Source organism: Eschrichtius robustus, chromosome 2, assembly GCF_028021215.1.
Source record: "Eschrichtius robustus isolate mEscRob2 chromosome 2, mEscRob2.pri, whole genome shotgun sequence".
Classification (NCBI taxonomy): Eukaryota; Metazoa; Chordata; class Mammalia; order Artiodactyla; family Eschrichtiidae; genus Eschrichtius; species Eschrichtius robustus.
In genome coordinates, this window is record NC_090825.1 from 176114447 (window position 1) to 176133330 (window position 18884).

Below are 18884 nucleotides of genomic sequence, written 5' to 3' on the forward strand. Positions count from 1 at the left end.
AGTCCCTCAATCCTCTGATTAACAAATATTTACTGCCCACTTACCCAAGTAGAATAATAACTAAGATTTATTGAGCAGCTACTATGTTCCAAGTCACATATAGTAAGCATTTAACATGGTTAATTTCATTCCCATGTCAGTTGTTATTTTTCACCCCTGCTTTCCATATAAGGAAACTGAGGCAGAGGGATAGCACGGGGGGATTGGAATCTGGGAGTGTTGGACATTTGCCCCAGAGCTTCTCCTTACCTGAGCTGTGAGGGTAACATTCATTCATTCATTCCTGCCTCATTCATTCTCCCCAGGAGGGTGTTGTCAGAAATGCAGAATCGCAGCCCCCTCAAGACCAGAGGCAACAAAATCTGCCTTTAAATAAGCTCCCAGGACTTGCCTGGTGGTCCACTGGGTAAGACTCCGTGCTCCCAAGGCAGGGGGACTGGATTCGATCCCGCAACTAAGAAGTCCGCATGTCCCAACTAAGAAGCCCGTATGCTCCGACTAAAGATCCCGCATGCCGCAACAAAGATTCCACGTGCTGCAACTAAGACCCAGCGCAGCCAAAATAAGTTAATAAATAAATAAATATTTTAAAAAATACATAAACAAGCTCCCCATGGGATTTGAGTTTGCATTATGGTTCAAGAAGCACCCACTGAAGTGTGATTGGGGTCCGATGGTCCTGGGTTTGAATCATCCCTCTGCAAGCTGCAGGGATATGAACAAGTCCATCCAGAACTTTGCAACCTCCCCTATAAATTGGTGAGAAATATCAGTACTTGTTTCCTAGGGTTATTTAGTCTAGGGGTTGTATTCATTTCCTATTGCTTTCGTAACAGATTACTACAAACTTAGTGGCTTAAAACAAGGCAAATCGGGCTTCCCTGGTGGTGCAGTGGTTGGGAGTCTGCCTGCTAATGCAGGGGACACGGGTTCGAGCCCTGGTCTGGGAAGATCCCACATGCCGTGGAGCAACTAAGCCTGTGAGCCACAACTACTGAGCCTGCGCATCTGGAGCCTGTGCTCCGCAACGAGAGAGGCCGCGACAGTGAGAGGCCCATGCACCGCGATGAGGAGTGGCCCCCGCTCGCCGCAACTGGAGAAAGCCCTCGCACAGAAGCGAAGACCCAACACAGCTAAAAAAATAAATAAATAAAATAAATAAATTTATAAAAACAAACAAACAAACAAAACAATGCAAATCTATTTTGACCATTCTGGAGGTCAGAAGACCCAAATGGGTCTCACTGGGCTAAAATCCAAATATAGGCAGAATTGCACTCCTTCTGGAGGCTTGAGGGGAGAATCAGTTTCCTTGCCTTTTCCAGTTCCTAGAAGCCGCCTGCGTTCCTTGGCTTGTGGCTTCTTCCTCCATCTTCAAAGCTGCAATAGCAAATCGGGTCCTTCTCGTACTGTTGTGGTCATCACACCTTCTCTGACCCCCCTGCCTCCTTCTTATAAGGACCCTGTGATTACGTGGGGCCCAGCCAAAGAATCCAGGATCATGTCCGCATCTCAAGGTCCTTGATTTAGTGACATCTGAAGCATCTCTTTTGCCACAAATGTCACTATATTCACAGGTTCTCAGGATTAAGGCATGGTCATTTTTAGGGAGCACTATTCTGCTGACCACAGGGATTAAAAGTATGGACCCTATAGGGACTTCCCTGGCGGTCCAGATGTTGAGACTTCTCCTTCCAATGCAGGGGGTACAGGTTCGATCCCTGGTCAAGACATAAAACAGAAGCAATATTATAACAAATTCAATACAGACTTTAAAAATGGTCCACATCAAAAAAAAAAAATCTTAAAAAAAATATGGACCCTATAGAGTTGAAGTCCTATTTCTCTAGGACAACTAAACAGCCACATGAATACATAAAAACAACCTTGACCCCTACCTTATATCATACACATGCACAGAAAGAAATCTTAAAGCTAATCACATACCTAAATGTAAAAATTAAACTGCAAAGCTTTTTTAAATTATTATTTAAAAAAATTTTTTGGCCGAGCCACATGGCTAGTGGAATTTTAGTTCCCTGACCAGGGATCAAACCCCGGCCCTTGGCAGTGAGAGGGCGGAGTCCTAACCACTGGACCGCCAGGGAATTCCACTACAAAGTTTTTTGAAGAAAACATAAGAGAAGCTTTTTCTGCAACTGCGGGATATCTTGGAACACAAAAATCAAAAGCCATGTAAAAGCTGGGTGACCTTGAGAAAGCAATTTGATTTCTCCAGAACTTAGTTTACTCATCTGTAAAATGGGAGTCCTAACACTGTTTGATTTATAAACAGAGCTGCTGTGAAGATTGTGAAGATGACACACAGAATATGGGCACGTAAAGAGCACTCAGCAAATATTACCAATGATTTTTATAAGAGTGAGGTGCTTTGGGAGCTCAGAGTAGACTACACCCAGCATGAGGAAGGTAGTCAGGGAGGGCTACCTGGAGGAAGAGGACTACTTTAGACAGATTGGGGACAGGTCTCTTCCAGCAGAGGTGACTGCCTGGACAAAGGTCTGGAGGTAATAAGCGATGAATAGTGCCAGGTAGCTAAGGCAGAGAGGGCAAAGTGGGTGGTGACAAGAGATGAGGTTTTTTAGACCCTCAGGAGCCTCCTGATGTTGAATGCCAGACAGAGTAGTCTGATAGCACTTTACTGTCAGGGAAAGGGGTGGCGGGTCTCTGCCATTGTCTGGCTCTGTGATTTTGGATTAGTCTGTTATCTTCATTTGAGAATATAAGGGATATGATCCTTTATTTCACAGTACTAAACTTTAATTTTCAATATTTCAAACATTTAGAATAGATGAAAAGGGTAGCACAATGAACACAGTACGTTCTTCTATTAGTTAGCTATTGCTGCCTAACAAATTACCTCAGAATTTAGTTGCTTGAAACAACAAACCTTTGGGACTTCCCTGGCAGTCCAGTGGTTAAGACTCTGCGCTTCCAACACAGGGGGCACGGGTTCAATCCCTGGTTGGGGAACTAAGATCCCACATGCCATGCTGTGCAGCCAAAACAAACAAACAAACAAACATTTATTATGTCATGCAGATTCAGAGGGTCAGGGATCTGGGGGGGTTCTGGCTCAGGGTCTTTTATGAGACTGCAGTCAAGATATCAGCCAAGGCTACATCATCTGAAAGCTCAGCTGGGGCTGGAGGAGCCACTTCCGTGTCAGCTCCCTCCCATGGCTATGGGCTGCAGGCCTCAGCTCCTCATTGCATGGACCTCTTCACATCACTGCTTGGGCATCCTCACCACATGGCAGCTGGCTTCCCCCAGACTGAGTCATTCAAAAGCAAGAGCAAGGGGGCTTCCCTGGTGGCACAGTGGTTTAGAATCCGCCTGCCAATGCAAGGGACACGGGTTCGAGCCCTGGCCCGGGCAGATCCTACATGCCGCGGAGCAACTAAAGCCTGTGTGCCACAACTACTGAAGCCCACACGCCGTGCTCCGCAATAAGAGAAGCCACTGCAATGAGAAGGCCGCGCACCGCAACGAAGACCCAACGCAGCCAAAAATAAAAATAAATAAAATAAATTAAAAAAAAAAAAGCAAGAGCAAGGAGGAAGATGCAGTGTCTTTTACGATCTAGTCTAGAAGTTGCACGCTATCACTTCCGCCCAATTCCATTTGTGGAAAGCGAGTCACCTGGGAACGCATGACCTTTGACCCGCCGGTGGCGCGTCCGTTAGCCGGGCCCCCGCGGTTGCCTCGACTGAGGCCGGCGCGGTGGAGTTGCAGAAGCTGCGGGTGCGGAGGAGCTGTGGAGCCGACCCCGCGAGCCGGGAGCATGAGGACCTGGTGTCTGTGTCAGATTTGTACCTGCGGCTGAATATTTGGAAAAATATCCTATGTATGGCAATGTTCTTCCACCTCAGAGTCTGAAGCCCAAGCAAGAATTTCGAGCACATTGTGGTAAAATGGAAGGAATAACAACATTTAAGTCGGATTATCTCCTGTCACTCCTTGGGGAACGCGGTGGAAGGCGCCCAAGCACAGCCTCCCGCTGGAAGCGCCCTCGTTGCCCCTGGCAACAGAGTCCAGGAGAACCACCGAGACGCGGCCCGACAGTGCAGAGCGCTCACTCCGGGCCAGCAAGGCACGGAGATCTAGAAAGCGACGCCTGACCGATTGTCACGTGGGCTGCCCTCGGGAAGGCGGGACTTCCGGCGGCCCAGTATTTTCTTTCCGGTTGTTGGCTCCTGCCGGCCCCTCCCTTACTGGCCCCTGCGGCCCCCTCCCCCCGCGGCCCCCCGCCGCCGGGCCTGCCGCCACCATGAAGAAATTCTTCCAAGAGATCAAGGCCGACGTCAAGTTCAAGAGTGCGGGGCCCGGTCAGAAGCTCATGGAGTCGGTGGGGTGCGTGACAGGCGCTGAGGCTTGAAGCCCGGGGGCGGAGATGAGCGGAGGGGGAGGGGCGGGGAGGCCAGGGAAGACGAGAGGCGGGGAGGGGCGGCAGAGAGTCAGAGCGTGGGGAGAAACCTCGGGGGGCGGGGCAAGAGGGAGGGAGTGGGAGTAGGGGGGAGGGGAGGCCACCGGGGGCGGGGCAGGAGGGGGAGAGGCTGGAGGGGGCGGGGCTGCAGAAAGTGAGGGGGGTCCCTGGAGACCCTAGGAGGTTAGGGCGGGCGGTAAGGGAGAGGCCGAGGATGCGGAGAAGAGGCCCTGAAGAGGCATCGCATAGGGCTTGGGGGAATCTAGGTGACCAGAGATTGGGGACTGAGCCTGGAGAAACAAGTAGAGCTGGGGTGGCAAAAAGTCGTGAGGCTTAGACTCTGTGGCGATAGGGGTCTGGGCCTTGGTTCTGGAGCAGGAGGGAGGACGGGTTGAGAATCTGGAAGCCCAGGGGGCCTGAGGCGTTGTTGGAAGGGTGGTCAGGGACTTGGGAGGTGCGGGTGCACTGGGTGGGTGGTGGGTGCTGCAAGGGGCTGAGGAAGGTCTGGGAGGAGAAGGGAGGCAGGTGGGTGGAGGTGGGGAGCTGGGGGAGTCTGCGACTGGAAGGAGGTGGGGGGCCTCGTGGGTGATGGCTGAGTGGCCTGGAGGCCCCGAGGGTGACCTGGGAGGGGAGGGGAGGTGGCCTGCATTTCCAGGCCTCTGAGACTTATCTGGGGAGGACTTGGAGAAGAGAAGGGCCTGGGGCCACACTGGAGGCGTGAGGGGCCAGTGCTGTGCAGAGGATAGTGAAGAGCTGGACCAGGTGAGGATGCCAGACTGAGGGCCGGTGGGCTGAGAAGGAGGCTCCACTGGGGGGGATGGGATGAGAAGAGGGAGTTCAGGAGGGGCTGGGGCTGCTACCAGGAGCTACAGAGGGGGCTGGGGGGCCCCAGGGGGTTTAGGATGGGGAGTGAATGAAGAAAGAGGTCAGCCTGGGGAGGGGTCTGTGAGGCATAATGGAAGGGATTGTGAAGAGGTCGGAGCTGGGAGGGGGTTGGAGGAGAGGCAGGGAGGCTGGCAGGAAGGGGTGGTGGGGCATCATGAGGCAGTGGGGGTGGGTGAGGGAGATCGGGTGCGTGGCAAGGACATCAGGGCATCTGTCACGAGGATTGGGGGCCCCTGGGGTTCTTGGGAGGGGACAAAGGAGTAGTGGGACAGAGGAGGCCCATGAGGGTCAGATCCATGAGTACGGGAGGGAAGTGCAGGTCCTGGGAGCCTGGGGCGGTGACAGGGAGAGGAGGGCAGCTTAAGAGGGGCTCAGGGAGAGCGGTGGGCCAGACAAGGGGGTCCATTCATTTGTTCCTCAAGTAGTGGGTGGAGGTGGGGGGCTGGTGCAGCTGGGACTGTGTGTGACAGGAAGGAGGTGGGGGCTGATGGCTGTGTCAGACTGGAGGCCTGGGAGGACAGGAGAGGGGAGTCACATGGAGATCCAAGCTTCTGTGACGTGCCTGGGGCCAGACTGGAGACTCAGGGTGCGTGCGAGGGTGTGTGTCCAGCACTGTTACGGCGTGAAAATCCGTGCCCTCTCAGGGCTCACGTTGTAGTGGGGAGAGAAGGACAAGTAGAACAACACATAAACGATGAAAGATGGGCCCTGAAGAAAAATAAACAGGGTCCAGAGAGTGAGCCATGTGGGTGACTGTTAGGTGGTCTGGGAATGCCTCTCTGAGAAGGTGACTTTTGAGCGAGAGCTGGATGAGGTGAGACTCAGCTGTGTGGAAATCAACCCCTGTCTCTCTGTCTCTGTCTCTCTCTCACACACACACACACACACACACACACGCACGCACACAGTTGAAGCGGTGCCTGTCCCTCCCAGGCAGAACACTCCAGGTAGAAGGCACAGAAGGTGCAAAGGTCCTGTGGTAGGAGGTTGGGTCTGTGTGAAGAACAGCAGGGAGTTTAGATAGGAGTGAACAAGGGAAAGGGGCAGGTCGTGAAGGGCCTGTAGGGTGCGGAAGCTGCAGGATTCTGTCCTGCATGGGATGAGAGGGCTTTGTGCAGAGGAGTGACTGGGTTTTAGAAGGATCCCTCTGGCTGCCCAGAGGAGCCATGAAGCGGGTGAGTGAGGGGTCTTGGAAAAATGGCATTTTTATGGAAAGATGGGGCCAGGGTGGCACTACGTGACTTGTCTTTTCTTCGACCTGGAACTCTCAGCTGTTGGGAGGGCTGGAGAGAGGGGCCGGGATGGGCAGGAAGCTCCCAGAGGCCTGGGGACAAGAAAAGAGGGCTGCCCGGGTGTCTGAACAGAGCGGGAAGCATGAGGGCCATGAACTCAGAGCCTTGGCTTCTGAGAAGGTTCTAGAGATATAGCACAGATGATTCCAACTACTGGCATCGGGAGAGGGTCCTGAGGAAAGGAGGAGAGTGAGGCAGGTGAGTCAGACCCTGGTGGGAAGAAGGCCATCTCTGCTGGAACGTCAAGGCCAGGTCGCTCTCGAGCTAGGTTGGGTTAGGAAGCTGCCCATCCTGTGGGATGATCACCCTGCCTACTTCCCAGGGTGGAGGGGAGATTAAACCAGATCTTTGGGGGTTTTTTTGGCCATGCTGCGCAGCATGCCGGATCTTAGTTTCCTGACCAGGGATCAAACCCAAGCCCACGGCAGTGAGAGCACCGAGTCCTAACCACGGGACCGCCAGGGAAGTCCCTAAACCAGATCCTTGTAACACACTCCACGCAGGGCCTGCGTGCGGCCTGGCCCGCTGCCCGAGCTTCCGTGACCCTCTGGGGCTTGTGAAAGGGCATCTGGAGCGCTCGCTGGGAGGCACGTTGCCATGCGGAATAGACGCGCCGAGCGACAGCTAGCTCCTGGCGCGCTGTCTGGCGCACAGTAGGCGCTCAGTAGACGAAGCCTCCATGTCTCAGCCTCGTAGACAGTAAGGGTGGAGCTTCTCGCCCAGGGAAGGGGGCGAAGAGCGTCAGCCCCTGCGGACGGTAGGTGTGCTCTTACCTCGCCTGACAGAGGATGACTCCGACGCCCAGGCCGGTGCAGGGTTTGTCCAAAGTGGCGGGCAGGGCGGGGAGCAGAGTCACTGTCTGCCTCCCGAGGCTCCTCCGTCTGCGTTAGACCCGTCTGGTGGCCCCTGGGGCAGAGGCCCATGTCTGTCTGCTGGGGCAGGAGCAGAAGTGGGAGAGGGACAAACGCTCTTCTGTCTGCTCCCACGTCACCTCACGGTCCCTCCGCGTCTCCTTAGGGAGAAGGCCCCCAAAGAAAAGCCCAGCAAGCCGGCGCTCCGGCAGCCCCGCCAGGGACCCACCGATGAGGCGCAGATGGCGGCCGCGGCGGCCCTGGCCCGGCTCGAGCAGAAGCAGCCCAGGGCGCGGGGCCCCATGTCGCAGGAGTCCATCCGGAGCCAGGGTGAGCCTCGGCCATCCTTGGGCCACGGGGGTGGGAACGGGGGGCGGTGGGGCGGGCCTCTGCCCCTCTGTCCTCGCGGCTGATCCTTGACTTTTCAGGCGTTCCAGGTCCTGTGCTTGGCTCTGGCTGAAAATAATTTCACAGCCAGCAATTCGGGGTGGGAGGAGGGTTTAAATCACAGCTGTGAGCCAGTCCACAAAGGGGCCATGCAGGTGAAAGGCCAAGGGGTCTGCTGTGGTCTGGGCGGCACGGATGTCAGGGAGGTTGCAGAGGGGAGGGTTGGGACTCAGAGGAGGAGGAGCACGTGGCCTGGCGCAGCCTGGGGGCACGGAGAGGTTGGCGGGCTGGGAGGACCTCGAGCTGGAAGGACTAGAACTTGACCCACACGAGGGTCCAGGCCGGGGAATGGTGTGCCTGGCTCACACACTGACCCGTCCCTGCCTCTCCCCCCAGTGAGAAAGGAACTTCAAGCTGAAGCGACTGTCAGTGGGAGCCCGGAGGCCCCAGGGACCAACCCGGTAAAAGCATCACGATGGCAGCACGACACCCAAGAGGTGGCCTGGGGCGGGCAGGGGAGCTGGGAGCCCTTGGAGTGCCCGCTTGGGCTCTCCTGCGTTTGGTCTGATTGGTGCCCAGCCCTGGGCGGTAAGCATCTGGTGCTGGAGAGGGTAGGGAGATGCAGAAGGGACATCGGGGTGGATCGAGGTCATCTCTGGCCTCAGGATGGGGATCCCCGTGGTTGAGGGCGGTGTCGTCTGGGACCTGCGTGCTTGGCACCTAATGACACCAGGCCCAGGCCCTGGGGGAGGGACTGCACCTCCGTTAAGTCCCCTCCCTCCCCTGTAACCCCATGAGGGTAGGTGCTGTTACAGTTCCCACTTTTCAGAAGAGAAAACTGAGGTTCAGAGAGGTGAGGCCCGGTGCCCTTGGTCATGCACCTCGAAACCAGCAGGGGCAGGACTGGAACCCCAGTCTGTCTGAGTCCAAAGCCCTTAGCCTTAGCGCTGCCCTCTGCTGCCTTCCTCGGATACAGGAGGGCACCATGGAGACTGGTGTAGTCAGGGAGGCCTTCCTGGAGGAGGCAGGCCTCAAAGGAGAACTTGGCAGAAAGGGTGTTCTGAGCAGCACCACCTGTGAGGCCTCATTGAATTTCAGAATGGAAGGGACCCTGGATATTACCTAGGAATTGAGGCCCAGAGCAAGGCTGGGACTCGTCCAGGGCACCATGACTCCTCACTCTCCCACCAAAGCCCCTTCCTCACCAGGTAGGGGGGCGGGAAGAGCAGGAACGATCAATTCAGCACTTACACTGTGTCCGGAGCTGCTCCACGCTTTCCGTTCCTTACCTTGTTGAATTCTGAGGTGGTCCCTCGAGGACATCTTACAGACCAGAAGACAGGCTCAGAGGGGTTTGGCCACTGGGCCACGGTGTTCCATGGCTAATAGGCAGAGGGGACAGCATTGGGACCAGGATGTTTGGCTCCCAGGGCCAGGCTCTCAGGACTGTGGCACTCGGGCGGCTCGGGGTGGCCTCTGTCCACAGTCTAGGCTCAGACACCCTCACCCATCCTCCCAGGTGCCCAAGCCCAAAGAGGAGGGCTCGACACACCTGGCAGTGCCCGGAGTGTACTTCACCTGCCCGCTCACAGGGGCCATCCTGAGGAAGGACCAGCGGGACGCCTGCATCAGAGAGGCCATTCTCTCGGTGAGTGCCGGCCCCGGTGCCGGAGCCACCCCCCGGGAGCCCGGATGGCACAGAGCATATGCTGTGGTTCTACTCTAACCTCTCTAAAGAGGGAATACTTACCTGAGGAACAGAATTCAAGATACAGAAGGGTAGGCGGGGAAAAGCCGCCTCCCACCCACCTCGCGGCCATTCTCCCTGAGGCAGCAGCTGTAAGTAGTCTAGGCCCCTTTTCAGAGATGCTCCAAATATGTACAAACTACCGATGCATCTATATCTGCCACACGTGCTGTGTGTTTGTTTTACGTAAAAGGTAATGTACCGTTCACGCCTGACGTGGAAACTGCTAGGTATTATATCAGTACAGAAAGAACTTCCACATTTTTTTCCCCCTTAAAATTCTGTATTTGGAAATAATTTCAAACGTAAAGAAAAATCGCAAGGAGAACAAAAAGAACACGTGAACATCCTTTACTCAGGGTGGGAGTGTCCTATTACTGTTCTGACAGATTACTACGAACTTGGTGCCTCCAGACAGCATGCCTCTTATAATTCTGGAAATTAGAAGTGGGACTTGGGTCTCACGGGGCCACAGTCAAGGTGGCCGCAGGGCAGTGTGCCTTCTGGGAGCCCTAGGGGGAGTCAGGCTGTCTGTACTCCATGGCTCCTTCTCCGTCTTCACAGCCAGCGGTGCCAGGCCAGGTCTTTCCCAGCTGCCATCTCTCTGCTTCTCTCTCTCTCTCTTCCCCCTTTTAAGGGCCCTTGTGATTCCATTGGGCGCACCTGGCTAATCCAAGCTAATCTCCCTATTTTAAGGTCCACTGATCAGCAGCCTTAACTCCATCTGTCACCTCCACACCCCCTGACCCATAACTTAACATACTCCCAGGTTCCAGGGATCAGGTCACAAATATGTATGTCATTCTGCCCATCTTACTCACATTTGCCAGTTGCTAACATTTTTACCCCATTGGCTCTGTCATGCCTCTGTTTTTTCCTGAGCGGTTTGAAAGCCTGTATTCTCCACAGTGACTGCGTGATGACTCACGGCAAATTGTTCCCTGACTCTTTTTTTGTTTGTTTTGTTTTTGTTTTTTATTTATTTACTTATTTATTTATGGCTGTGTTGGGTCTTCATTTCTGTGCGAGGGCTTTCTCTAGTTGCGGCAAGCGGGGGCCACTCTTCATCGCGGTGCGCGGGCCTCTCACTATCGCGGCCTCTCTTGTTGCGGAGCACAGGCTCCAGACGCGCAGGCTCAGTAGTTGTGGCTCACGGGCCTAGTTGCTCCGCGGCATGTGGGATCTTCCCAGACCAGGGCTCGAACCCGTGTCCCCTGCATTGGCAGGCAGATTCTCAACCACTGCGCCACCAGGGAAGCCCCTGTTCCCTGACTCTTTAACCAACCCCGTGTTGATAAGCGTGTAGGGAGTTTCCAGTCTTTTGCTAGTGAGGACAATATTTATGATGAAAACCTTGTCTGTACATCACTTTGAGCTGTAGGCTCCATTCCAGAAGCAGAGTTGCTGGGACAGAGGAGAGCATGTAGGGCTTTGGATAGTTGTCACCAGATGAAGTTCCATGTGGGTTGTCCTGATTCACACTCACCCAGCAGTGTGTGAGAAAATACCAATTTCCCTGTCCCCCATCGTCACTGTGGGTTACCAAACATTTTTTGTCTTTACCCAAACTGATTGGTAAAAATAATATCTCAGCATAGTTTTAGTTTGCATTTCCTTTTTTTGGCTTAGGTTGGCTGTGTTTTCATATGAGAATGCATCCTTTGCCCATTTTTGTGTTGGGTGGTGTTTTTTTTTTTTCTTATTGATTTGTAGACACTCTTTACATATTAGGAAAACTAGTCTTTTGCCTATGATCTGAGTTGTGAATATTTTTCTCCAGTTGTTTACTTTTAGAGTTGGTTTATGGTCATATGGCCATGTAGAAATTTTTAATCTCTATGTAATTCAATGTGTCAGCCTTATTTTATGGCTTCTGGGTTTTGTGACCTACTTAGGAAGGCCTTCGCCACTTCAGGATTAAAACAACTCTTCCATGGTTTTTCTAGTGCTTTTCTGTTTTGTCTTTTGTTGTTTGCTTTGTTTAATGTTTAAAGCTTTGATCCCACTAGAATTATACCTGTGTAGAATAGGACGCATGGAGCTAGTGTCATTTCTTTTTTTTTTTCCAGATAGTTATCCAGTTTTCCCCAGTCCTCATTTATTGAAACACCTGTCTTTTGGCCACTGTGAAATCTGCCATTATCACAAAGTAAATCCCTACGTGGATTCGGTTCCCTTCTGGATGTGTCTGTTCCTTTGTCCCCTTGTCCGTTCGTGCACCCTGGTCCTAATTTAAACAAGGCTGCAGGCTGCCTGGAAACATCTGAGAACAGCATTTGGAGCTGCAGCTCTTCCCTGGGTGGGTGGGTGTGCTTGTCCTGAGGAGGCTGGAGTAAGGGGCGGTGAGCCTGGCTCAGCCGTGTCCTGAGGACACCCCCCATCTTACTGCTGCTTCTCTGCAGACCCGATTTCTCTGCCCTTCCACGTCTCTTTGTCCTACCCTGGCAACTTACTGGCAGACTGGGCTGGGTCCCAATTTGAAGCTCCCAGGAGAGCTGGCCCAGTTCAGATCAGACAACTAAGTGACACAGCTGTGGCTGCTGAAGGCTCACCCCAGTGTAGCTGAGGGAAGGTAGCTGGGGCAGGGTGGAAGCCCCACAGCTGCCTTCCAGGAGCTGTGGCTGGGCTTCTGTGGGGCTGCCCAGGGGTAGATCTGAGTGGGCCAGGTCGTCTGTGCTCTTGATTCATCACCTCTGGTGACCCAGCTGTTCACCCCCACCATTTTTTTTTTTTTTCTTTTTGGCCACACCTTGCGGCATGCGGAACTTCCCAGACCAGGGATCGAACCCGTGGCCCCTGCAGTGGAAGCGCAGAGTCTTAACCACTGGACCGCCAGGGAGGCCCCACCCCCACCATTATCCAGGCAGAGCAAATGACTTTGGGGCTGACGCGGGTGCCAGCCCCACTCGCCATGTAACTAGTGACTTTCTGGGGCTGCAGAGAAACAAGACCACACGGTGTGGCCGTGTGCAGTGGCTGTCCAGAGCATGAGCAGATCTGCTGCCCAGTCTTGCCCCTCGCCTTAGTTATCCATTCTCAGCCTCTCCTCGCTGGGGTGCTGTTTGCAGGGTCCCCAGGGCTGCCCAGAGGCTGGCCGGTCGAGGGATCAACTGTGGGCCCTGTGACCTCTCCATCTGCAGCTCCTCCTCTCCCCAGGGAAGCAGGGGGAGCCCCCGAGGCACGGGGACCGGTCAGTGATGTCTCCACTATCTTGCCTCCCCCAGGAGTGACCAGGCAGCCGCAGGTCACAGACCTCTTTTGCGTCCTGTCTCTGCCACCTCCGTCTGTTTCTAGAACGTCCCTCGTAGGGATGGGGGATGAGGAGGGACGGCAGGTCCGCGGTGGCCGGCGGGTCCCGGGCACTCAGCTGCTGCGCCCTTGGTGGCGCGCTCAGTGCTGGCGTTGGGCGCCAAAGCCAGAGCGGTAGGCAAAGGTCTGTGTCACGCCGACCTGAGGAGTGGCGTAACCCGGGCTGCCATCGCCCCCTTTTCCCTAGATGTGAGGGCAGGGCTGAGGCCCCAGGCTGGAGTCATCAAAAGGGCTTTCCTCCTCCTTTTTCTGCTGTTGAGTTTGCTTTGGTCCCATGCTAGGGCCTGCCGTCAGACAGTTCTTACTGTTGTCACCGGTGTCACTGCTGCCACCTGAGTGCTGAGACCTGGCTGCTTGGCTGGCATGGCCTCCAGGCCCTGAGGTGGACGCTTTCTGACTCAGCTTTCCTCCCTCCTCCCAGCACTTTTCCACCGACCCAGTGGCCGCCTCCATCATGAAGATCCACACGTTCAACAAGGACCGGGACCGGGTGAAGCTGGGCGTGGACACCATCGCCAGGTGAGTGGGTGGCCCCCTCCCACCGGGGTGCCAGCTCCTGGGCCTCCATCGCGACCGGCTGAGGGGCCCCGGAGGGAGCACGGCCATGGGAGTGAGGCCAGGCCCCACCCTGTGAGGCCAGGTCCCACACTTCACTCCCCCTCGCCCTCGGGGAAGGGGCTTGGCCTCTCTGGGCCTCAGTTTACCAGTCTTTAGAACGAAGAGGTTTACTGAATCGGGGGTTCCCAACCCTGGCTTCCCTTTGGGATCATCAGAAGAATGTGAAGCAGGCAGGGTCTCCCCCGCCGCCAACTCCTCTGATGGGAGCAGGTCGGGGGTGGGGCCAGAAGTCTGTGTTGCTCAGCAACCCCCAAGCCGGCTCTGGGGACCCATCAGCTCTGGCTCTGCCTGCTCCACCCCCACCACGGTGGCTCCTTGGTGCCCTCAGGGGGAGGCAGGACCGAGGAGGAGGCCCAGTGTCAGGGGCACCAGGGGTTGGGCTCTATGGGGTGTCCAGGGTGTGACGGCAGCCTTCCCGGGGGGTCACTCTTAGCACGAGCTGGTGTGGCTCTGAGCTGCTCTCCCCTGTCCGCCCCAGGTACCTGGACAACATCCACCTGCATCCCGAGGAGGAGAAGTACCGGAAGATCAAGCTTCAGAACAAGGTGTTCCAGGTGAGGGCTGCCACCAGAGTGACTTAGCCTGGGGTGGCCGGCGTGGCTGGGCCTGTGAGGCCACCCAGGACCCAGGCTGGCGGTGGGAGCAGCTGGGCTGCAGCCAGCCGGTGGTGGCCAGAGCCGGCTGCAGAAGGGCCCCTGCAGGGCTTGGGAGTTGAGGTGGGCAGAAGGTGCCAGGCAGGGAGGGAGGGCTTCATGAGCGCAGGACAAGCACAGTACGCGTACACTGTCTGCTCTCGCCACCAACCCACGGTGTGACTCGACTTTTCTTTGAATTAGCTGGGAACACATCGGCACTGGGGAGATTTTTCACGCAAACGCAGACTTCTGGTTTCTGTGGAGAAATCGCGGGGTCCTAGCACTCTGGCCCGTGGTACCCGTGCAGCTGGTGGGGCCCCGCTCTCTCCTGGGGGTCCCCACCCACATCCAGCATCCCAGAGCCTGCCTCCCCCGCTTCTGGGGACTCCCAGCCTCCGCTGTCCTTTGGCTCTTCAGCCTCCTTCACCCTGGTGTTGACCTTTTGGGATCCCAGGCCCTCTGTGAGCTCACCCCTGCAGACAGCTTTGGGGGTTCATCCTGTCCAGGGGCAGCGGCCGCTCTGAGATGGGACTCTGGGCCAGAAGGGCGGGGTGGGCAGTGAGGCCGGTGGGGCACGAGGAGGCCCCAAGTGTCCCGCATGACCTCTGGCTCCGCTCTCAGGAGCGCATTAACTGCCTGGAAGGGACCCACGAGTTTTTTGAGGCCATCGGCTTCCAGAAGGTGCTGCTTCCGATCCCCGACCAGGGTAAGAGAAAAAGAGAAGGGCCGTGGCTGAGCCCAGGGGCAGGGGTGGGAGGGGCCGGCTCGGGGGTCTCCCTGCCACCGCAGAGTGACATGCCCACGTGTCCCAGAGGGCCCCGAGGAGTTCTACGTGCTGAGCGAGGCCGCCCTGGCCCAGCCCCAGAGCCTGGAGCAGCACAAGGAGCAGCTGCTGCGCGCCGAGCCCGTGCGGGCCACGCTGGCCCGCCAGCGCCGGGTCTTCCGGCCCTCGCCCCTGGCCTCCCAGTTTGACCTGCCTGCGGACTTCTTCAACCTCACGGCGGAGGAGCTCAAGCGAGAGCAGCGGCTGCGGTCAGAGGCCGTGGAGCGGCTGAGCGTGCTGCGGACCAAGGCCATGCGCGAGCGGGAGGAGCAGAGGGAGATGCGCAAGTACACGTACACGCTGCTGCGCGTGCGCTTCCCCGACGGCTGCCTCCTCCAGGGTGCGTGCTGCGTGCTGCGTGCTGCCTCGGGTCTGCCGTGCGCCGGCAGGAGCAGCCTGCTCTGTTCTGAGCTTGTCCCGGGGGAGGAGGCCGAGGGCTCAGGGGGCTGGGTGGGCTCAGGGGGGCTCCCACGAGCTCCAGCGCCACTCTTGTCCCACCGCCAGGGACCTTCTACGCCCGGGAGCGGGTGGCAGCACTGTACGCGTTTGTCCGGGAGGCCTTGCAGATCGACTGGCTGCCTTTTGAGCTGCTGGCCTCGGGAGGGCAGAAGTTGTCGGAGGACGAGAACCTGGCCTTCAATGAGTGCGGGCTGGTGAGTGACGGGCTCCCCGCACAGCGGATCCAGGTTCTCTGGGTTCGTGTTGAATCGGCACAAACCCCCGAGGAGGGGGTTGCTCTTCGGTTGGGGATGGCATTAGGGGAAGGGGTCCTGGGGCCAGGCTCCCTGGGTGTGAGTCCCACCTTTCCACTGCTTGCCATGTGATCTTGAGTAACTTCTCTGTGTCTACAAAATGGGAATGTGCCCAGTGTGTTAGAGTCCTCTGCGGCGCAGAGCCAAGGTGGCGTTCAAAACGCAATTACTGGGAGGGTGCAGGAGGGGGCTGGAGGGCGGTCAGACCCTGATTCAGGGAGGCCTGGACAGGAAGTACTGACTGCTGCCTGATGCTGGGTTGGCTTCAGCCAGGCCAGGGGGCGTCCCCGAGCCCGGGTCATCATCAGAGGAGCCCCTGTTATGAGAACGGACTGAGCGCATGGGTGTGCCGTCAGCGGCGGGGAGCGGCCCTGGGCGTGCGTGGCCCCGGCTCCAGCAGGAAGATTTGAACGTGAAGCAGGAGCTCTGTCACATAGAGGCCAGAGCGAGGCTGAGGCTTCTTACCCCACTGCAGGTGCCCTCGGCCCTCCTGACCTTCTCGTGGGATGCAGCCGTGCTAGCGGACATCAGGGCTGCGGGGACCCAGCCAGACTCATCTGTCCTGAAACCCGAGCTCCTGTCGGCCATCAAGAAGCTCTAATGAAATAAAAGCAGGGTTGGCTTCAGCCCCTGTGGGTCTGTCTCATGCTCTCTCCCTGCTTCCTCCACATTCCCCTCGTCCCCGGTCCCCCCACCACTCCGGGGCCTCCCAGCCTCCTCCGGAACCTCCTCCTGCCCACGGGCACCGCAGGCATGGGGAGGGCTGCTGGTTGGCCGTGGACGCGTGCCGAGACTGCCACCTGGATGGAGCAGCCACTAGTAGCCTGCTTAGAGAAGCCTGGGCCCAGTCCCCGTGTGCTGTGGCCCCGGTGGCTGCGGCTAGCCCTGAGGTGACTGGCACAAGAACGAGACGCTGGGCCTGTCAGGACACGGTGTGTAAAATTCTAAACCTGAATAAATAGGGTGTTTGACTACTTTCCCGGTGGTGAGTTGAAGCCGTGGGAGGCGGCACAGGGTGGCAGCTCTGCAGAGCCGCCAGCAGGCAAGGCCCGGCCGTGGCTCCTGGTGAAGTGGGCCCAGGCGGACACCCCGCGGCTGCCTGGGCACCTAGGGACCCCTCACGTCCGAGGCGAGCTCTTCACTTCCCGCACCTTCCTAATTGTTGTCCCCACCGGCCTGATGAGCCAGCCTTGCTGAGCGCTTCCCAGGGCCCCGGAGCCTTGTAGGCCCTGCAGGGCAAGCTCCCCCAGATGTCCACATCCTCCTCCCTGGAACCTGTGAATGTGTTACTTTATGTGACACAGGGACTTGGCCTGTGATTGGGGATGAGATGGGAGGTGGCCCTGAGTTAACCTGGTGAGTTCTAATGCGTGGAGGAAAACAGAAGGGACGGGGAGATGTGGAGGAAGGGGCCGCGTGCCAAGGAATCGGGTTGGCCTCCAACAGCTGGAAGAGGGACAGAAACAGATTCCCCCTAGAGCTTCCAGCGGGAACCAGCCCTGCTGACACCTGATTCTGAGCCAGTAAGGCCCTTGTCGGACTTCTGCCCCCCAGAACTGCCGGTAGAGCAAGTCTGGTGGTTTGTTGCAGCAGCCGTGGGGAGCCAACACAGACGGGGGGACCAAGGCCTGGAGGGTGCGGGCACTTGCCTCTGCTCACACCTCTGCCGGGAGACACCTGAGCCCCCACTCCTGACCACTCATCTGGATTGTCCCCTCCCTCTCACCCACAGCCTGGCCCCGGGCTGTGGCCCCTACTGGACCCTTGCCTTCACGGAGGCCAGTGGTGGCTGGTTCTCTGGCCACTGTGAGATTAAACCATCCAGGCCCCAAATGTGATTGAAACAAAATTCCCTCGTAACCCCGTCAGCCACACGCGCTTTGCCTCCCACCTGGGCCGCCAGCAGCTCTGTTCTCACGTGGGGGCAGGACCTGGGCCCATCCTCTTGCCGCCTCATCTCCGGAACCCAGCACTGCCTCGGCTTGATACCCTGCTCTCACGTTCTGCTCTCAACTACTAGGAGTCGACTGCAAATTGTCAGGTGGCAACTAAAACGGTTTAAGGCAACGTGACCGCTGCAGGTAGTCACATCACAGGTGGAGTCACACCTGCGTCCTGTCCCTGTGCCGGCACTCAGCTGCACCCCACCTGCAGCAGCTCGTCCTGGATTGGGCCAGGGTCCTCACCCCACAACTGGGGTGCTTGTCAGCCCCACCCATGCGGAGCTGGGGAGGAATGGGACCCCTCCAGGAGGATTGGGGTGCTGCCAGGAGAGGCAGGCCCGGCAAGGACCTGGCCACCACATGGCGAGCTCCCTGGGGCTGGGGTCGTGTCGCCCTGTCTCGGGTGCATCCACAGTCAACACTGAACCATTCTTCACAATGAGATGCCAGCCGACTCTTCTCTCTCAGGAACAGCGGCAACAAAGACAGCATGATGTGAGGGGCCAGCAGACAGGAGCCCGGTTCCGATGGAGTCTGAATTCTGCCAAAATCTCAGCTGCCCCAGGCCCTCAGCGCATGCTCGGACGCCTCTGCGGGGCCTATCACAGCCCCGTCCGAGGGCTGCTCCAGGGCCTCGGAGGCCAGGGCTCCAGCAGGCGCCGTGGCTGGCTCCACGCTGCTCAGCTTCAACACTCCCGAGGGGTGGCCTGACCCAGAGGTCGGTTCTGGAAGCCAGGATTCAGCTCCTGGAGGTTGGGAATACCTCTGCTCGCCTACCGGAGGGGCAGGAGGGATTAACCGGCATAAGCCACCTGCTGAGAAGCCCTCACCTTGAACTAGGTCAGTGGGGAGGTTGAGGATTTCACAACAAAGAGGTGGAACAGCGCTTTTGCAAAGCGTAAAGCTTTATACACATGCCTCAGGTCCACGCGTGGCGGGGAGGGGGCAGCAGGGCGGGGAGCGGACACCCGACGGCACAGAGCGCCGGGCTCGGGCCCAGGGCAATGGACGCACCAATCACAGAAGTGATGTGTTTGAAAAGACGACAGACATGCCAGGTCAGGCTAGACAATAGTTTATACACATCCATGTCAGGTCCGGGCGCCACACCGCACCCGAGGGGCTTCAATTCATTTACAAGCATCTCATCACAGTGCCTGCCAGGGGTCCGGAGAGCACAACCAGGCTTTCCCCA

The 18884-nt window shown here is 57.2% G+C and overlaps 1 protein-coding gene across 2 annotated transcripts; it reads left to right on the top strand.

Annotated features, from left to right (window-relative positions):
• The first annotated feature begins 4173 nt into the window (after positions 1–4173).
• Positions 4174–16373, top strand: UBXN6 (UBX domain protein 6). 2 transcript variants are annotated; one of them, XM_068537233.1, is made up of 10 exons: positions 4174–4374; positions 7642–7805; positions 8259–8323; positions 9382–9510; positions 13340–13437; positions 14015–14090; positions 14793–14877; positions 14984–15334; positions 15499–15647; positions 16016–16211. In XM_068537233.1, the coding sequence occupies exons 1-10, from the start codon at positions 4292–4294 to the stop codon at positions 16154–16156; spliced, it is 1341 nt and encodes a 446-aa protein (XP_068393334.1). In that variant the 5' UTR covers positions 4174–4291; the 3' UTR covers positions 16157–16211. The 2 variants fall into 2 exon arrangements, with proteins under 2 accessions (XP_068393334.1, XP_068393335.1); XM_068537234.1 differs by lacking the exon at positions 16016–16211 and adding an exon at positions 16222–16373 and having other exon boundaries at positions 4177–4374.
• The last annotated feature ends 2511 nt before the right edge of the window (positions 16374–18884 follow it).

Excerpts from the sequence above, each read along its gene's own strand:
- UBXN6 (XM_068537233.1), top strand. The coding sequence starts at position 4,292 with ATGAAGAAATTCTTCCAAGAGATCAAGGCCGACGTCAAGTTCAAGAGT. Across the intron at positions 14,878-14,983 it reads GCTTCCGATCCCCGACCAGG|AGGGCCCCGAGGAGTTCTAC; the intron begins GTAAGAGAAAAA and ends CACGTGTCCCAG. Across the intron at positions 15,335-15,498 it reads CGACGGCTGCCTCCTCCAGG|GGACCTTCTACGCCCGGGAG; the intron begins GTGCGTGCTGCG and ends TCCCACCGCCAG.